Source organism: Carassius auratus, chromosome 6 (genome assembly GCF_003368295.1).
Source record: "Carassius auratus strain Wakin chromosome 6, ASM336829v1, whole genome shotgun sequence".
In the NCBI taxonomy this organism is placed as follows: domain Eukaryota; kingdom Metazoa; phylum Chordata; class Actinopteri; order Cypriniformes; family Cyprinidae; genus Carassius; species Carassius auratus.
In genome coordinates this window covers 1,862,469-1,877,959 of record NC_039248.1, presented here as the reverse complement: position 1 = coordinate 1,877,959, position 15,491 = coordinate 1,862,469, and the positions used below count along the sequence as shown (strand labels likewise).

At 42.4% G+C, this 15,491-nt stretch overlaps 1 protein-coding gene across 2 annotated transcripts in view; it reads left to right on the top strand.

Moving 5' to 3' along the window:
• LOC113090186 (transcription activator BRG1-like) overlaps positions 1 to 15,491 on the top strand; it is a 36,600-nt gene that overhangs the window by 16,700 nt on the left and 4,409 nt on the right. For both annotated transcript variants that reach the window (XM_026256189.1, XM_026256184.1), the window contains 14 exons: positions 891 to 1,054; positions 1,132 to 1,198; positions 1,527 to 1,637; positions 1,718 to 1,960; positions 3,677 to 3,790; positions 3,865 to 3,972; positions 4,067 to 4,153; positions 4,243 to 4,289; positions 4,366 to 4,532; positions 6,462 to 6,625; positions 6,704 to 6,931; positions 13,848 to 13,925; positions 14,021 to 14,239; positions 14,307 to 14,563. In XM_026256189.1, the coding sequence (XP_026111974.1) occupies positions 891 to 1,054; positions 1,132 to 1,198; positions 1,527 to 1,637; positions 1,718 to 1,960; positions 3,677 to 3,790; positions 3,865 to 3,972; positions 4,067 to 4,153; positions 4,243 to 4,289; positions 4,366 to 4,532; positions 6,462 to 6,625; positions 6,704 to 6,931; positions 13,848 to 13,925; positions 14,021 to 14,239; positions 14,307 to 14,563 (2,054 nt within the window). The remainder of the gene's footprint in view (positions 1 to 890; positions 1,055 to 1,131; positions 1,199 to 1,526; positions 1,638 to 1,717; positions 1,961 to 3,676; positions 3,791 to 3,864; positions 3,973 to 4,066; positions 4,154 to 4,242; positions 4,290 to 4,365; positions 4,533 to 6,461; positions 6,626 to 6,703; positions 6,932 to 13,847; positions 13,926 to 14,020; positions 14,240 to 14,306; positions 14,564 to 15,491) is intronic.

Below are 15,491 nucleotides of genomic sequence, written 5' to 3'. Positions count from 1 at the left end.
TGTTTAAATCAAACGCGTCAAAGCGAGCGTTCCTTCACTGCATTTGTCCTGACGACAGAAAGACAGTGCAGTGATTGTGATTTATATTTGCTTTTACACAATGCTCACCGTAGTGGTGAAAACAAGCCTCAACTTTCCAATTTTGTCCCTTGTTTCTTTGCCACTGTGGGAGGTGTTGATGCAATAATCTGACATGTGCAAAGCACCATGAATAGATGCAGAAATGCTTGTTGAAGTTCCAAACAATAACTAAAGTTTATTAAACCAAAATGAATTTGAATTGCAACATAAAACAAACAAACAACTCAAAGGCTAATTGCAGGCTTGTTGCACCATTCCATCTTAGCTCCATGTGCACCAGCGCCCCCCTCCTGTCAGGGGTGGCATATCCTTTTAAACCTTTTTCCCATTACACCTATAGAGGGGGAACACTCAGAGAAATTAACCACATTAACAATATAGCAGCAAACTGATATACAAATGAACATATAGAAAAATTCAGTAAGATAATAAACATGGCTCCTACACTCGCATTCAGCTGACCAAGTGTTTAATCAAGTTTATGCAAACGACTGCAAACGAGTGACATCACTCTGCACTCGGATCCAAATGAGCCATTTCTGGAGCTTGATTTATAATGAGGAGGAGGTTTTAAGCTATGAAACTTGCAGGATGTTTTAATGGTACAAAGACCTCTGAAATGCCAAAATATAATGGAAAATGTTATTACTTATGTCATGATCTCTTTAAGAGAGAACTAAGAGAGCTCTTGGCATCACAAAAATAAATCAATCCAATCCTTATAAAACAATCCAAACAAAGAGATTACAGACACATGAAACAAAACCCAGCAACATGTTGAACGTGTGACGTTTTGACTTTCTCCACAGATCAAGGGTCTGGAGTGGCTGGTGTCTCTCTATAACAACAATCTGAACGGGATCCTGGCGGATGAGATGGGTTTGGGCAAAACCATCCAAACCATCGCGCTCATCACGTACCTGATGGAGAACAAGCGTCTGAACGGACCCTACCTCATCATCGTGCCGCTCTCGTCAGTCGCTCAGCCTGTTTTTATATCAGCTTTCATTCTTCTGTGTGTGTTTGATGAACACTGTGATTCTCTGACAGGACTCTGTCCAACTGGGTCTATGAGTTTGATAAGTGGGCGCCGTCTGTCGTCAAAGTCTCCTACAAGGTGAGACACACAGAGACATGATCTGGAGTAAATGTGAATCAGTGTGAATCAGAATCAATGTCAGCAGGCAAACATGAAAATAACTTAATTAATGTTGTAAAATTCATAATGTTGTAAAATACTGAAGACAGTAGTGTCACTTTAGTTTATATTATGCCTGTGTTCTGCAAGTACGTATGATGTTTCTTATGTTTAAGTTGCTTGTAATGACTGTAAATGTTTTAAGAAATTAAAAGTAAATGGTCAAATTCATGTTGTGAGCTTCTTTTGCTAGCAGTCCTCCCACGAACCCAAGCGCTGGTTTGATCATGTGATGGTGTGTGTTCAGGGATCTCCTGCTGCTAGAAGAGCCTTCGTCCCACAGCTGCGCAGCGGCAAGTTCAACGTGCTGATCACCACGTACGAATACATCATCAAAGACAAGCATGTGCTGGCCAAGGTAACGTGTTCCTCTGTGTGGTCACCTTTGACCTGTGACCTCGTCCAGACGCACTGATGAGATCCTGTCACCTGACACAGATTCGCTGGAAGTACATGATCGTGGACGAAGGCCATCGCATGAAGAACCATCACTGTAAGCTGACGCAGGTGCTGAACACACATTACCTGGCGCCGCGGCGCGTGCTGCTGACCGGGACACCGCTGCAGAACAAGCTGCCCGAGCTCTGGGCGCTGCTCAACTTCCTGCTGCCCACCATCTTCAAGAGCTGCAGCACGTTTGAGCAGTGGTTCAACGCACCCTTCGCCATGACCGGAGAGAAGGTCCGTCTGTTTAACTAGTGCTGAGAACATGTGAAAACATCTCTGACACAGAGCCGTTCTTACACAGACAGACCGATAGATCTTGGAGAAATGTGCTCAAATGCAGACATTTTATTGGCTGCAACTTGATAATTTATTACTAGGATCATATGACGTTGCTAAAACTAAAATTATTTTGTGTATTTATGTGTTTAAGCGCTTTAAGGTTAAAAAAAACACATTATTTTCCACAAACTGTAAATTATTGTTTCTCTACTATGCCCTGCCTTTCTGAAACGCATCGAGTTTTACAAAGCTCATCAGTCTGAAAAGCGAGGTGTGCTCTGATTGGCCAGGTATCCAGTGCGTTGTTATTGGCCGAATGCCTCAAATGTGTAAAAGAAATGTTACGCCCCTTACCATATTTGGAAACACACAGTGTCTCCATGACAACAGTACAACAGCGAGAATACAAGTTACACCTTCTTTCTTAGCGTGAACATTTGCAAATGTTATTTTAATAATTTTAATATGTTATTTTTTATGTTATTTTAATGTGGCGTTATGCAAATCTTAACACACAGTGATGTAGATTTGCGGAGGCGCGTTTAAACGAGCCGTTTTAGGAGGACGTGGATGAGTCTTAACTTTTAGAAAGAATATCTCTTTGGGTTTGAGACTTTAATCTTTGAAATGTTTAAGATCTTATCTATGCAAACAGTTCAAAGACAAAGGAAAACTTAAAATCCTGTCATATGGCCCCTTTAAGAACAGAAAAGTCTTCACTTAGGGATTGACCTTAAAGGCCTCTCCACACTTAGAACAATAACCCTAATGATAACTATTTTATCAGTTATCGTCCTCACTGGTGGTCAATAATGCTATGTTTATTAAGAGCGCTTTAAATGCTTGAGCTCTTTAGAGTCGAGTGGATTCTGATTGGTTGTTAATGTTTTTGTCATTCATTAGATGGAAAAAAAGTATAATTTTTAGTGTGGACACCATGTTTCGCGTATAATTAGAGCCATTATTAAAATGTTATTACATTTAGTCATTTTCAAGAATAGAAATAGAATGGAAAGTGCTAGAGTTAGAGGGTCAAATAAAGATAGATCAGATGTGTTTTTAATCGCTTCTTGAATATGGCTAAGGACGGAGCAGTTCACGAAAGAGTCTGTGAAAGTGATTTTGTGCCTCTTTGAGATGATCAATAAAGGGACATTCACTTGCAGCACACAAACTTCTAGAGGCACATAAGTCTGAAGTAATACATTTAGGTAAAGGGGTGCAGAGCCAGTGGTGGTTTTGCAGGCAAACATCAATGCCTTGAGTTTTATGTGAGCAGCTGCTGGTAGCCAGTGCAGATTAAGGAAAATGAGTTCTGGATCATCCTGGACTAGAGGATGTTGTCAACCTGACATTTCATTTACATTCACACATTTTTCGCAGACAATTTTATTCAAAATAACTTGAATTGCATTAAGTCAGATCATACATTTTGACCAATTCATACTTTTCCTGTCTATCAAACCCATGACTGTGGTGCTGCACTTTACAAAACTTTACGAAACGTGAAGTAGTGAAATTCATTTAAATCTACCACTATGTTCACATCGCTGTGATAAAACAAACTAACTAGTGTGGGATTCCATCTGGAGCCTTTAATGTTTGATTCTGCTTGTCAAGACATGGTGGGAAATTAAGAGCAGTAGTAGACGTGACTGATGTGTCTCTCAGGTGGATCTGAATGAGGAGGAGACCATCCTGATCATCCGTCGTCTGCACAAGGTGCTCCGCCCCTTCCTGTTACGCCGGCTGAAGAAGGAAGTGGAGGCGCAGCTGCCTGAGAAGGTGATTCTGACTGCAGTCGGTCTGTCATCGTCCCGGACAGATGAAGCATTGTGCTCTTTTCTCACTGTGTGCAGGTGGAGTACGTGATCAAGTGTGACATGTCTGCGCTGCAGAGGGTCCTGTACAGACACATGCAGGCCAAAGGAGTGCTGCTGACCGACGGCTCCGAGAAGGACAAGAAGGTGAGGGAGAGGAGCTCTCTGGAGTTCATGTGATCACAGTCGTGTGCTGTTGGATGTCTCGGGGTAAAGGTGTGCATTTATGAACGTGTTTCAGGGTAAAGGTGGCACTAAGACTCTGATGAACACCATCATGCAGCTGAGGAAGATCTGCAATCATCCGTACATGTTCCAGCAGATCGAGGTGTGTTAGTGTTTCTGTCGTGGTGTTTATCATCTGCTGAACGTCCTTCGTTTCTTGTGTCGCTGAATCTGACACCTTCTGCTTTTCAGGAGTCGTTTTCTGAGCATCTGGGTTTCTCAGGAGGAATCGTTCAGGGGTGAGCATTAGAAATGCTGTAGAATTATCTGTGAAACACATTAGACATAAACCTTTGCTTCATGTCTGACCTGCAGGCCTGATTTATACCGCGCCTCGGGGAAGTTTGAGGTGCTGGATCGTATTTTGCCAAAATTACGAGCGTCAAATCACAAAGTGCTGCTCTTTTGCCAAATGACGTCTCTGATGACCATAATGGAGGATTATTTCGCTTACCGCAGCTTTAAATACCTGCGTCTGGACGGTGAGTTTGTGTTTCTCTTTGTTTATAGTTTGTGAAGTATACGAAGATTATGATTATTATTGCTCATGATGATCTGGACAAACCTCATTCTGCAGCGTCTGAATGATTCTTCAGAGCATGTGTATCACACACTGTTTTCATCTGGTATTCACCAGTTTGCACTTACATATAATCAGAGTGAGCAAATAGAAAGCATATTTTGAATGCTGTCTCGTAATTAACATTACAGCAGCCAGTAGCTAAATTAGGCGCGGTCACTTTAAGAGACGATGAACGCATCCAATATAATACACATCCCATTTTTTTCCTCAACTGTTTACTTTCACTTCAGAAATAACTGACAGTTTTTTCCAGCATAATTTCCAAGGTGGATATTTTGACATATTTCGTATGTATCCGCGGCACAAGAGCAAAAATAAGCAAATTCGATGTTCAAGTGTTTTGAGACACCTTTCTCTGCGTGAGCCTGAACACCAGAACACCTCGGTACTGAATTGGGCTCTTTCACATCTTTTTGTTTGTTTAAACTGCGATGTGTATTTGTTCGTTCAGGTGCAGGAGGGACTTCCAGGAGAACTTCGCAGAAGAGAGCTCGGTTCAGTGTCGCTGTCCGTGATACGCGTCTCTCTCTCTCTCTCTCTCTCTCTCTCTCTCTCTCTCTCTCTCTCTCTCTCTCTCTCTCGTGCGCACCGAACACAGCACGCGAGTAACCAGCTCTGTTCAGCTTTTCTGCATCTTGTGTTTGGATGTCTTAATGTTTAAATTGACAAGCGGTAAGGCTTAACAACACGTGAAAAATATAAGCTTTCGTGACGATGCGCAGCAGTGGCCCGTCAACTGTCCTGAGCATCTTTTTAGGCTGACCTCAATCAGTCGGTTATATAAAATATCAAGGTGAAAGTTATCATAGCTTGCTTAGTATAGACCCAGCTCCCAACCCAACTTTGAGAATAGATTAATGTCTATATTTTTTTTAGCGCCCAATAAGAGTCTCACATTAACGCAGCACGTTAATGCCGATAACGGCCCACCACTAATACAAACACACACACTATCATACTAATTAAGTTGACTATTTGAACGTGCTCCATCCGAAACATAATATAGTGATTAGGGCTCCAAACGTGTCCTGACACCAGAATATGAGGAGACATGAGCTTAAGTAGAATTAGTTACACTACTAATTATTTACTTTTTGCGTACCCTATAAAATTTTACTAGCAATATATTTCTGCCTCATCATTTGACCGAAATCCACATTGGATCACATTCAGAACTCAGAAGTGATGAAAAACACTAAGTGGTTATCGATAGTGACGTTTAAATACAAGTGTTGAATGAATCTCATTAAATGTCATGTGTAGCTTGAAGCTAATTTAAGCTATATTAATGTATTTTATCAAAGGAAATCACATAAATTCATAAGAAATAGTTTCGTTTTCTAAAAAGATTTTAAACAATTTATATGGGTATCAGAGGGAAGACGTGTAACGCCAGAGTAAAGTAATGCCAGGTCATCTTTTTTCATCACAAAATCAATGTCATGGCAATATTTCCATCCACTAAATGCAAGCTTTTCCACATTCCAGTTTGCCTGCTGCTCTGGTGACTTCATGCGTTCATTAGTCATGAAAATTATGAATATAAATCTAGGAATTATTGGATTATTTGATTTTAAATCAGGGTTTATGTATAAACAGTTAGTGAGTAATGAGCTGTTTTATGAATGGTAACTGTAATATGATTAATGAAATCTTAATATTAGTAACACTAGTAACTTCCCACACTACTCAGGAATATATCAAAGACATGGGAAGCGGTTGGGCCGACTCCATTATCATGACTGATAGCACTTACATTTTCTTCAGAACTCAGAGAAGACTAGTGATAGAAAGGATATTTGCCTTAGTATGTGTTTGTGTGTTTTAGGCACGACTAAAGCAGAGGATCGTGGGATGTTGCTGAAGACCTTCAATGATCCGGCCTCTCAGTACTTTATATTCCTGCTGAGCACCAGAGCCGGAGGACTGGGCCTGAACCTGCAGAGCGCAGACACCGTCATCATATTTGACAGCGACTGGAACCCTCATCAGGTGCCCATCATCATCATCATCATCATCATCAGCTGGTCGATGTTTGTCCTGCGTGGTTCTGATGCTCTCGGTCTGCAGGACCTCCAGGCGCAGGATCGAGCGCACCGCATCGGTCAGCAGAACGAGGTGAGGGTTCTGCGGCTCTGTACCGTCAACAGCGTCGAGGAGAAGATCCTGGCTGCTGCTAAATACAAGCTGAACGTGGACCAGAAGGTGATCCAGGCCGGCATGTTCGACCAGAAGTCGTCCAGTCACGAGCGCCGAGCGTTTCTGCAGGCCATTCTGGAGCACGAGGAGCAGGACGAGGTCAGGAGTTTCATTCACTCCACATCAACCTTGTTTACATCAACTAGACTATTACAATATTAAAGGGGTCATGACCCGAGAAACCATATTTTCTTTGATCTTCTGACACAGAAGAGGTCTTTGTATGTTTAATATATCCTGCAACTTAAAATGTCCTTTAATTAGGGCTGGATCAGAATATTCAGTTATTTGAATATTCGTTTGATGGGTTGGCATTACATTTTCAATTCTGAGCTTCAAATTATATATATATATATATTTTTTTTTAATTCCATTTATTTTTTATTATTTTTTTGAACACCTGGCATCCCCCGCAAAACGGTCTTCATTCGTGCTAATATATATCTGATTTTTACTATCTGGCCAAATGGTTCTAAGGACTGTAAGGTAAAGTTACAGTTGTATTTACGTGTGATCCTGGTACGGCGCGGCACGATTAATAAACTTTAGCTGTTTACTTGTCTGATTGATAAAATTGCACACTTCCTGGCTACACGGAAGTGTGCAATTTTATCAATCAGACAAGTAAACAGCTTCGCTATGTTCAATATCCACCTTGTCGTAAAAATGGGCGCGGCTATTTGTAGATGCTATGGGCCTTGCTTCCAGTCTAATCTGCCTTCATTCCATCCAGCAATTTTTTGCTGAAAAAAAAACAAACAGTTTGTTTTGTTACTTGATATTGAAAGTTTCTGTGTCTTATCATATTATTTTAATGTATTATCTTAATTAAGAGCACACTGGTTTGTAGTGCAAACCGTTTACCGTTTACTGCACGTTATTATCCTCGTTATTCACCTATAGTGGCCAGCTGAACTGGAAGCTCATCCGTAGGCTTACTTCCGCGTTTAAGAAAAAGGTGAAAAAAAAGAGACAATTTGTTCTGTGGAGGAAACATTTGTGCTTATTGATATTATGCCCATTGTCGACTTCTGTTTAATTTTTTCTACACGTCAAGAGTTGGGAATGTAAATGTAAATATCAGATAAAAAAGGAATCCCACAAACAGAAATATCTGATCATCATCCATATCGCTGTTATTATATAACCAAGGCAACGACTGACGCATTTATATTGCATTCAAAAGAGCTCCATTATAAGCATCACAGTGGAAAATGAAACCATATTGGAACGGTTAAGCAAAGAGAACAATTTTGGCCCGTTAGTGCAAAAACACCTTATGAATCGCCCATGAGTGAACGTCATGATTCAGTTCATCTGGAAGAGAAGGCAAAAATGCAGAAGACCTTAGCTGTGTGGGAGCACTTTAAATTGAGTGAGGACAAGACATGCAGATATGCAAATTGAAACTGTCCTGTAAGACATTTGTTTTGACCATAATCCACGCACCAGAGCTGAATGTGGATGTGGGGCACCCAATGATTTGTACACCCCTCTTTATCCACAGACAGGTAAGTTACAGCTTCTTGTTAAGTTACGTGCTCTAAAAAAAGACATTGTTTAAACTATTTTTTCATCGATGACACTCCTACTGGGAATGAATAATATTTAGTGCTAAGCTGAAGTTCTTGATATCAGTAGAAAACTGTTACAAAAAGTGCATAGAGGGATAGCTAAAATAAAAATTCTGTCATTTACTTACTCTTTAGTTGTTCCAAACCTGTGTTGATTTCTTTTTGCTGCTGAACACAAAGGAAGATATTTAGAAGAATCTTGTCATGACAGAACAAAGGAAGCAATAATAAACGGTAATAAAATCTAGCGCGGTATGGGACCAGGGTCTCAAAGGGACCGGCAGCAGTTGAAGTAACCCATCTGGGGGGCGATTGGAAGTCTTACCAGTGGTGCAAACCAAGCAATCCAAAACAAACCTGCAGAATCATTGCTTGACCAAAAACTTTGTATGGTTAACTCCTGGATGACAAGCCACATTGGAACAATGCCCCCACTGAATAACGTTGGACCGTAATCCCTCTGGCAAAAATAAATGTTTCGCTGGGCACCCTTGACCTTCAATTCGACCTCCCATGTATGTAGACCACTAATGTCTCGGGTAAAATACACTCGGGTATTCGGAATGGTTAACAATGCACAGCAAAGAATCAGGTTTGATGTTTTTGTAACCCGGATAGTACGAAAGAGTAAAATCAAAATGACCGGAAAAAAAAGTGCCCACCGAGCCTGTCTGGAGTTCAACCTTTTGGCAGTTTTAATGTATTCTAGATACTTATGGTTGGTCCATACTATAAAAGGTACCCCTGATCCTTCTAACTAGTGGCACCATTCCTCCAATGCCATCTTGACTGCCTACAACTTTTTTTCCAATACGTGGTTCTGGGGGAGGTCAAGAACCTGAAGGCTGAAGTTGTGAATAAAACGCCGTAGAAGTTGGCAAACCCCAGAAACCTCTGTAGGGCCTGACAGGAATCTGGACTTGGCCTATCTACCACAGCCTTAACCTTCTCAGGATCCATACACATTCCCTCAGTGTACATGATGTACCCCAGAAAAGGAAAAGACTGTGCATGAAAAGTGCTGACAAAAACCCATTCTCCGCCTTGACAAAAACCCATTCTCTAGCAACCTCTGAAGCACTCGTCGGATGTTCTGCACGTGTTCCTGGAGAGAAGAGGAAAAAATCAATACGTCATCCAGGTAGACATGTATGAACTGATCGACCATATCTTGCAGCACGTCGTTGACCAATGCCTGGAAGACCACTGGGGAGTTTAAGAAACCGAAGGGCATGACCAAGTATGGTGTTAAAAGCGGCCTTCCATTCATCCCCCTTCCATAATACGGACCAAATGATAAGCATTACGTAAGTCCAATTTTGTGAAGATCGACGCTCCCTGCAACCTCTCGAAGGCTGAAGACATCAACAGCAAAGGATAACTATTCTTTACTGTGATGCTGTTCAGTCCCCGGTAATCAATACAAGGTGGCAGAGACCCCTCTTTATTCCCCACAAAAAAGAACCCCGCCCCTGCTGGAGAAGAGGAAGGGCGGATGAACCCCGAAGCTAGAGAATAAGAAATATATTTCTCCATAGCCTCCCTTTCCGGAACAGAAAGTGAATATAATTTTTCTTTAGGCGGAGACTTACAGTAAATCTATGGCACAGTCATAGGGACGATGAAGAGGAAGAGAAGCAGCACGAGACTTACTGAACACTTCCTTCAGGTCTCCAGTGGTGAATGAGATAACAGGACGTTTTTGGCCATTGAGGGCGTGAACAGCGATCCTGTGAGTGAATGGTTTGAGAGGAATCTGAAGTTTGTGTGCAAGTGCAAGGTCCATGAAATTACCTTCAGCCCTGGAGTCCAGAAGTGCTCGACAGTCATTGTTGTGTGCTGACCATCTCAGTCTTACCGGGAGGAGCTTAGATGATGTTGAGGTCCTCTCGGTGGAGATCCCACGAGATAGTACTCCCATACTTACTATCAGGCTTGGCCTTTTACCGGACAGATGTAGGCTTGATGACTGACTCCCCCGCAGTAAAGGCAAAGGCCCTGGGATCTCCACCTCTCCTTCTAATCATGGTAAACCCGAGCTCGCCCTACCTGGCTTGGCTCGTGATCGTAGATGGGGCTGGCTGCGTCCCAGCCGCTGACTTGGGTACCAGTTGGATCTCTCGGAGTACGAATGGGTAGGTTTCGTCGCTCTACTTAGGACAGTCGAGCAAGTAATCTTAGTGCCAGCTCAATAAGTCCATCGTAGATCTCTCTCTGGACGCGTTCCAGCCCATGCAGCAACATGTCCCACTGCGCCTCCATGTTCCATTTACACTCCGCCACTAAGATACGGAACTCGATGGTGAAATCCAACTCCGATCTCTCTCCTTGACGCAGGTCTGCAAGCATTCTGGCTGCCTCCCTCCCGGGGATGGCCCACTCAAACACTTGTTTCATCTCAGCGGCGAGCGTCTGGAACGAGGCGCAGCATGGGTCTTGGTTCTCCCAGATGGTCGTCCCCCATAATGCCGCTCTCCCAATCAGCAACGTCAAAACAAATGCAATTTTGGCTCATTCGTTATTGAATGTCCTGGGTTGAAGAGAAAAGTGCATCGAGCTTCGTGTTGGAAAAGGTCTACAGTAATTTGGCTCACCAGAGTATAGTTCCAGAACAGGAAAGCCTGGTTCCAGCTGGGAGGGGCTTTCTGGTGGTGTCTGGCAGCGTGAGCGGCGCAGTGGGAGCTCGCAGGAGTTGTAACTGCTGGGTGAGCTCGGACACCTGCGCTACCAATGCCTGAACAGTGCGACCTGTGTCATTGAGATTCCTTTCCTGGGAATCCATCCTTCGAGCGCTGGCGCTGAGAAATTCCTCCAATGATGAAGAGGGGTTACTCGCTGCTTCCCTGTTGGTCAGATCGTTCTGTCATGACAGAACACAGGAAGCAAAATGGATTTTGGACCTCAAACAAAGATCTGACAAATGAGACGAAAGACAGTTATTATACAATATGACCATTAATTACACTGTTTTTACACAAATATTTTCAATATATTATTACTTCTTTCTCCTTATATATTCACACACACAAACACACAATTAAAATGTCAGGGCGCAGTTTATTTGGATTTTTTCCCCAACTGAAAATAATACAGTTTAGCAATGCTAAATAATCATCAATTTGTCACTTTTTCAAAACTCATGGAACAAATGGGAAACATTCTGAATAGAGGTGTCAAACTATTAATTGCATTCAAAATAAATGATGTACCAGCATTCGAGCGACTTTCCCCGCTTTGCAGGTAACGTTACTAATATGCCTCCGTGCTTTTATAATTTGGCACTGAAGACCCGTCTACTCCCAAGCGACAAAATTGAATAATTAAAAATGTCCTCAAGTTATGGCAGAACACATTTCATCCTCTGGCTGTGTTATACACTGTGGGTGTGATAAATATTTACCATCACAGTGTTTAATAGTGTTCTGTGTGGTCCCACTACATTGCTCCTTATGCTCCTTACCTACCGGCTAGTGAAAGGGAGGTTTAACACATTATAAGGAAGTACATCATTGTGTTTACTTTCACATTGCAAAATAAGATTTATCTGTTTGTTCATTTTTCTGTAGTTTATTAAAAGTTGATTAATTCTGAACATGTCGCATGTCCATATTGCACCAAAATGCGACACTGCACTCCCTTGGGTCTGTTGGATGAACAGTTATCGACATAATAAAAGTTCAAACAGACAGACAGACAGACACACCTAGATTCCTGCCTTTATTATAGAGAAAAATTATGTTCAGCCCCTCCATCTGAAACTTTGAATATTTGGTGTTGATTACTACCGAAGCTTCGAAGCTCAAAAAATGGTATTCGAGTAGTCCCACCTTCAGTTTTCATCTTCATGTTGTTTCAAACCAGTAAGACCTTTGTTGATCTTCAGAACAGAAATGAGATATTTCTGAAAAATGGAAGAGTCCAAATCCGAGAGTTATCTGACTCTCTGTCCAACTATGGTCCATGGTTTGTGTGTGTTTTGCTCCATTTGTGAATCCATTGCCCTTATATGTTCTTTCCTTTTCCTTTCATTTTTGTGGGAATTGTTTCCAGCTGTGTTTTTTAATTTGTTCCCAGGTGTTTCCCATTGGTGTCTGTGTATTTATAGTGTGTTCTGTTTTCAGTCCTTCGTTTGCTGTTAAACGTCATTCTTTTCTCCTTATTTTTCTAGTCCTGTGGTCCCCAGAGTGCCTTTAATAAAACCCTTTTGATTTATTTACTCCTCATCTTCTCTCTCCTTCTCTTCTCGCTGGCTGCTCCGGAGTCAAGCCTGTCAGCCCCAGAGCTCGCTCCAGGGAGGGCTCCAGATCTCGAGTTAAGCTCAGGAAGGGCTCCTGACCTCCAGTTAACCCCAGTGAGGGCTCCTGATTCCCCGTTAAACCCAGAGAGGGCTCCAGATCTCGAGTTAAGCCCAGGAAGGGCTCCTGACCCCCAGTTAACCCCAGGGAGGGCTCCTGATTCCATGTTTCCACTGGGGCTGGGGCTCGGGCTGTGGCCTTTGGAGGTTGCTCTGCAATCAATGTCTTGTCTGCACTGGACACAGTAAACCAATGCGCTTCTCTTTCTGTCACAGTCCAGCGCTCGAGTCTGTCATCACAACAAATGCTGTGAAGGAACGCTCACTTTGATGCATTTGGTTTAAACAGCTAGTTCATGTATTTGTACAGATATCAGAAGTCTCCCAGCATAAGGAACAAGTGGATAGTGCATTTTTAATCAAGGCACAGTGTCATGGAGAGTCACAAAGAATAATCTGTTGAAAGATGAAGCCACAAGTAAATGATTTCATAATGCATTGTCTGGAAATGACCATTTTATTTTGATCATGTTGTAAATGCAGTCACATGCAGTAGTGAGGTGTTGATACTGTTTCCTATGCAGTGATATTAGCTAATCACAACAGTGTCTGATTACTGACGAGCCTTAAAGAACCTGCCCCTTAAAACAGATAGTCATGACCACAGGGAGTTTGCTTCTGTTTTATTAATGAATGCGTCATGAAAACTGCCGTAAACTGATTAATCTAGTCCCAATGAGGCCAATACAGTATGCTATTATCCTGAATATTGGGCAATGTAAACACCTTATTCAGAGTATTAACTGTGCTACAGTATTTTGCACATTCATACAAACGTGATTCTAGGAGCTACAAGCAAATTTTGGAAGAGATTTGTCTTACAAACATAAGAAAAAGTGATAATGAAATGAATAACTATAAAGATAATGTTTACATAATGTTTACATAATGATAATGTTGCAAATGTTTACCAAGGTTTGTGAGGCTGATTCTGGGCATAAATATAATAACTGTTTTATAATGATCTGATGATAATAAGCGAGATCAGTTTGTCTACAGGAATATCCTGGAATCTGTGAAGCATCAAAACCTTCATGTTCTGTTCTTCTAAAGCTCTTCTGATTGCTTGCGTCTGTTTCTCCGTCAGGAAGAGGACGAGGTGCCGGACGATGAGACCGTAAATCAGATGATCGCGAGGAGTGAAGACGAGTTTGACCAGTTCATGGTCTCCTTTCACTTTCTCTCACTTATGTTTGTCAGCATTGATCAAATCCAGAATGAATCCAAAAGAGCTTCCAATGTTTCTTTGTTTCTGTGTAGCGCATGGATCTGGATCGCCGCCGCGAGGAAGCACGCAATCCGAAGAGAAAGCCTCGTCTGATGGAGGAGGACGAGCTGCCCACGTGGATCATGAAAGACGACGCCGAGGTGGAAAGACTCACCTGTGAGGAAGAGGAGGAGAAGATGTTTGGCCGCGGCTCGCGTCAGAGGAAGGAGGTGGATTACAGCGATTCACTCACAGAGAAACAGTGGCTGAAGGTCAGAGACGCTTCATTCTCTCACCCATCATCCTCTGCTGGATCCTGATCCATCCCTCTGTTCTCAGGCGATCGAGGACGGGACCCTGGAGGAGATCGAGGAGGAGGTGCGGCACAAGAAAACCACTCGGAAGAGGAGGCGTGATCGGGATCCGGACGCCATCCCGTCCACTTCAGGTGCTCGTGGGGGACGAGAGAGAGACGACGACAGTAAAAGACACAAGAAACGAGGTCGTCCCCCATCCGAGAAGCTTTCGCCCAACCCTCCGTCGCTCACCAAGAAGATGAAGAAGATTGTGGACGCTGTTATTAAATATAAGGAGAAGTGAGTGTCAGAGCGGTTTCCAGCAGAACTTGAGGAGAGTACAGGCCAGTGCTGAGACAAATGGTAAAGAAGGATAGCTGATGGTTCAGGACCTGGGGACGGGTTCTTGTGTGTGTTCATGTGTTTCTCATGAACACCGCAGATCCTCCTGATACTGAAGAGCAGGGCCATGATGCTGACTGCTAGGTTTATAACAGCAGGTGTTTTCTCACGTTTGTAATCAGACTGCAAAGCCTTCATGTAAACTCCTTAATCGATCTGATTGCACACAGTCTGAATGGAAGGGGTGGTTCAATCCTTTTCTAATACAGTTGAGATTGTAAAATGCTTGATCGGATTTGAAAACTGAAACTGGAATAACTGCGCATGTGCAATGATTTAGAAATAGCGTAATGACGTATAACGATTCTTCCTGTTGAATAAATGCGTTTCCTGACATTATAAATCTCCCCCTTCACTCTGCAACTGTGAAGTGGAGCAAGACAATGTCCCAGTTTCCATGTTTCAGACTCTCATCCACAGACGACTGGTTTTGAGTGCGGAGAGGGCATTTTTACTGTGTGGTAAATATAAGCAGCACGGCAGAGGGTTTACGTGTATATTTATCCAGAAATAGGCCAAGATTAATTCTGCTGTTTAAAACAAAAACAAGAATTAGTTTAGGAGAGTGGTTATTATGTGCAAACTGTGGGAAACTCTATATTTGTGCAGTGTGTGCATGTAAAAAAAAAAAACTATTGCGATTTGAAGCTTGTGACATATAAATGCGCACATCTGCCCGATCACTTTTTTCTAGCGTCCATGTAAACACTACATTCAGATTCATCAGTCGGAATGAATTCAGTCCAATTGAACCAAAAACTGTGCAGGTAAACATGGCCACTGTCTGGTTGTTTCTGGAGGCTCTGATCTGTCAGTGAAGGTTTGG